Source organism: Nanorana parkeri, unplaced genomic scaffold (assembly GCF_000935625.1).
Source record: "Nanorana parkeri isolate BGI_ZX_2015 unplaced genomic scaffold, ASM93562v1 scaffold1772, whole genome shotgun sequence".
Classification (NCBI taxonomy): Eukaryota; Metazoa; Chordata; class Amphibia; order Anura; family Dicroglossidae; genus Nanorana; species Nanorana parkeri.
Window position 1 is genome coordinate 11381 of NW_017308040.1, and position 567 is coordinate 11947.

General features: G+C 55.0%; 1 protein-coding gene across 1 annotated transcript in view; it reads right to left on the reverse strand.

Moving 5' to 3' along the window:
- SMARCC1 (SWI/SNF related, matrix associated, actin dependent regulator of chromatin subfamily c member 1) overlaps window positions 1-567 on the reverse strand; it is a gene marked incomplete at its 3' end in the record, with an annotated part of 46685 nt that overhangs the window by 8381 nt on the left and 37737 nt on the right. The window contains exon 30 of the mRNA XM_018571513.1: window positions 38-371. Coding sequence (XP_018427015.1) covers window positions 38-371 — 334 coding nt within the window. The remainder of the gene's footprint in view (window positions 1-37; window positions 372-567) is intronic.

The following is a 567-nucleotide window of genomic DNA, read 5'->3' on the forward strand; positions in this document are numbered from 1 at the left end:
AACTCCCCCCTCCCCTGCCAATGGCCAGAATACATGCCTGCTTGTGGCGGATGGGCAGGTGGCATCTGGTGGTGAGCGCCATAGGGAGGTGGCTGCGGTTGCTGTGGGAGACCCATCATCCCCCCGGGGTGGGGAGTAGGAGGGATGTGGCCCATACCGGGGGCTCCAGGGCCTGGTGATGGGTGCTGGGGATTCGGCCCGTGCTGCTGCAGGTTCTGCCCGTGTTGCTGCTGCTGTTGCTGCTGTTGTTGCTGTTGCTGCTGTAGGTTCTGCTGCTCCATCTGCTGGCGCGCCCGCATCTCGGCGTACTTCAGCTGCTCCATGTGGAAGTTCTGGCGTTCAGTCAGGAGCTGCTGACGCTGCTGTTCCAGCTGGAAGAACACCGGAGAAAATTTGATAAAGAGTATTATACACTTTACTAATAATAAGAGGACAATATCGGCTTCTTATACAATAAAAGGTTTTCTTGCTAGAAAGAGGTTATAGGAAGAAATTGTTGTCTGGATCCTCGGGGTGTCATGGAGGCAGTTCATCTTGTTCTACAATGGAGGCATTTGGGGGGCAGCA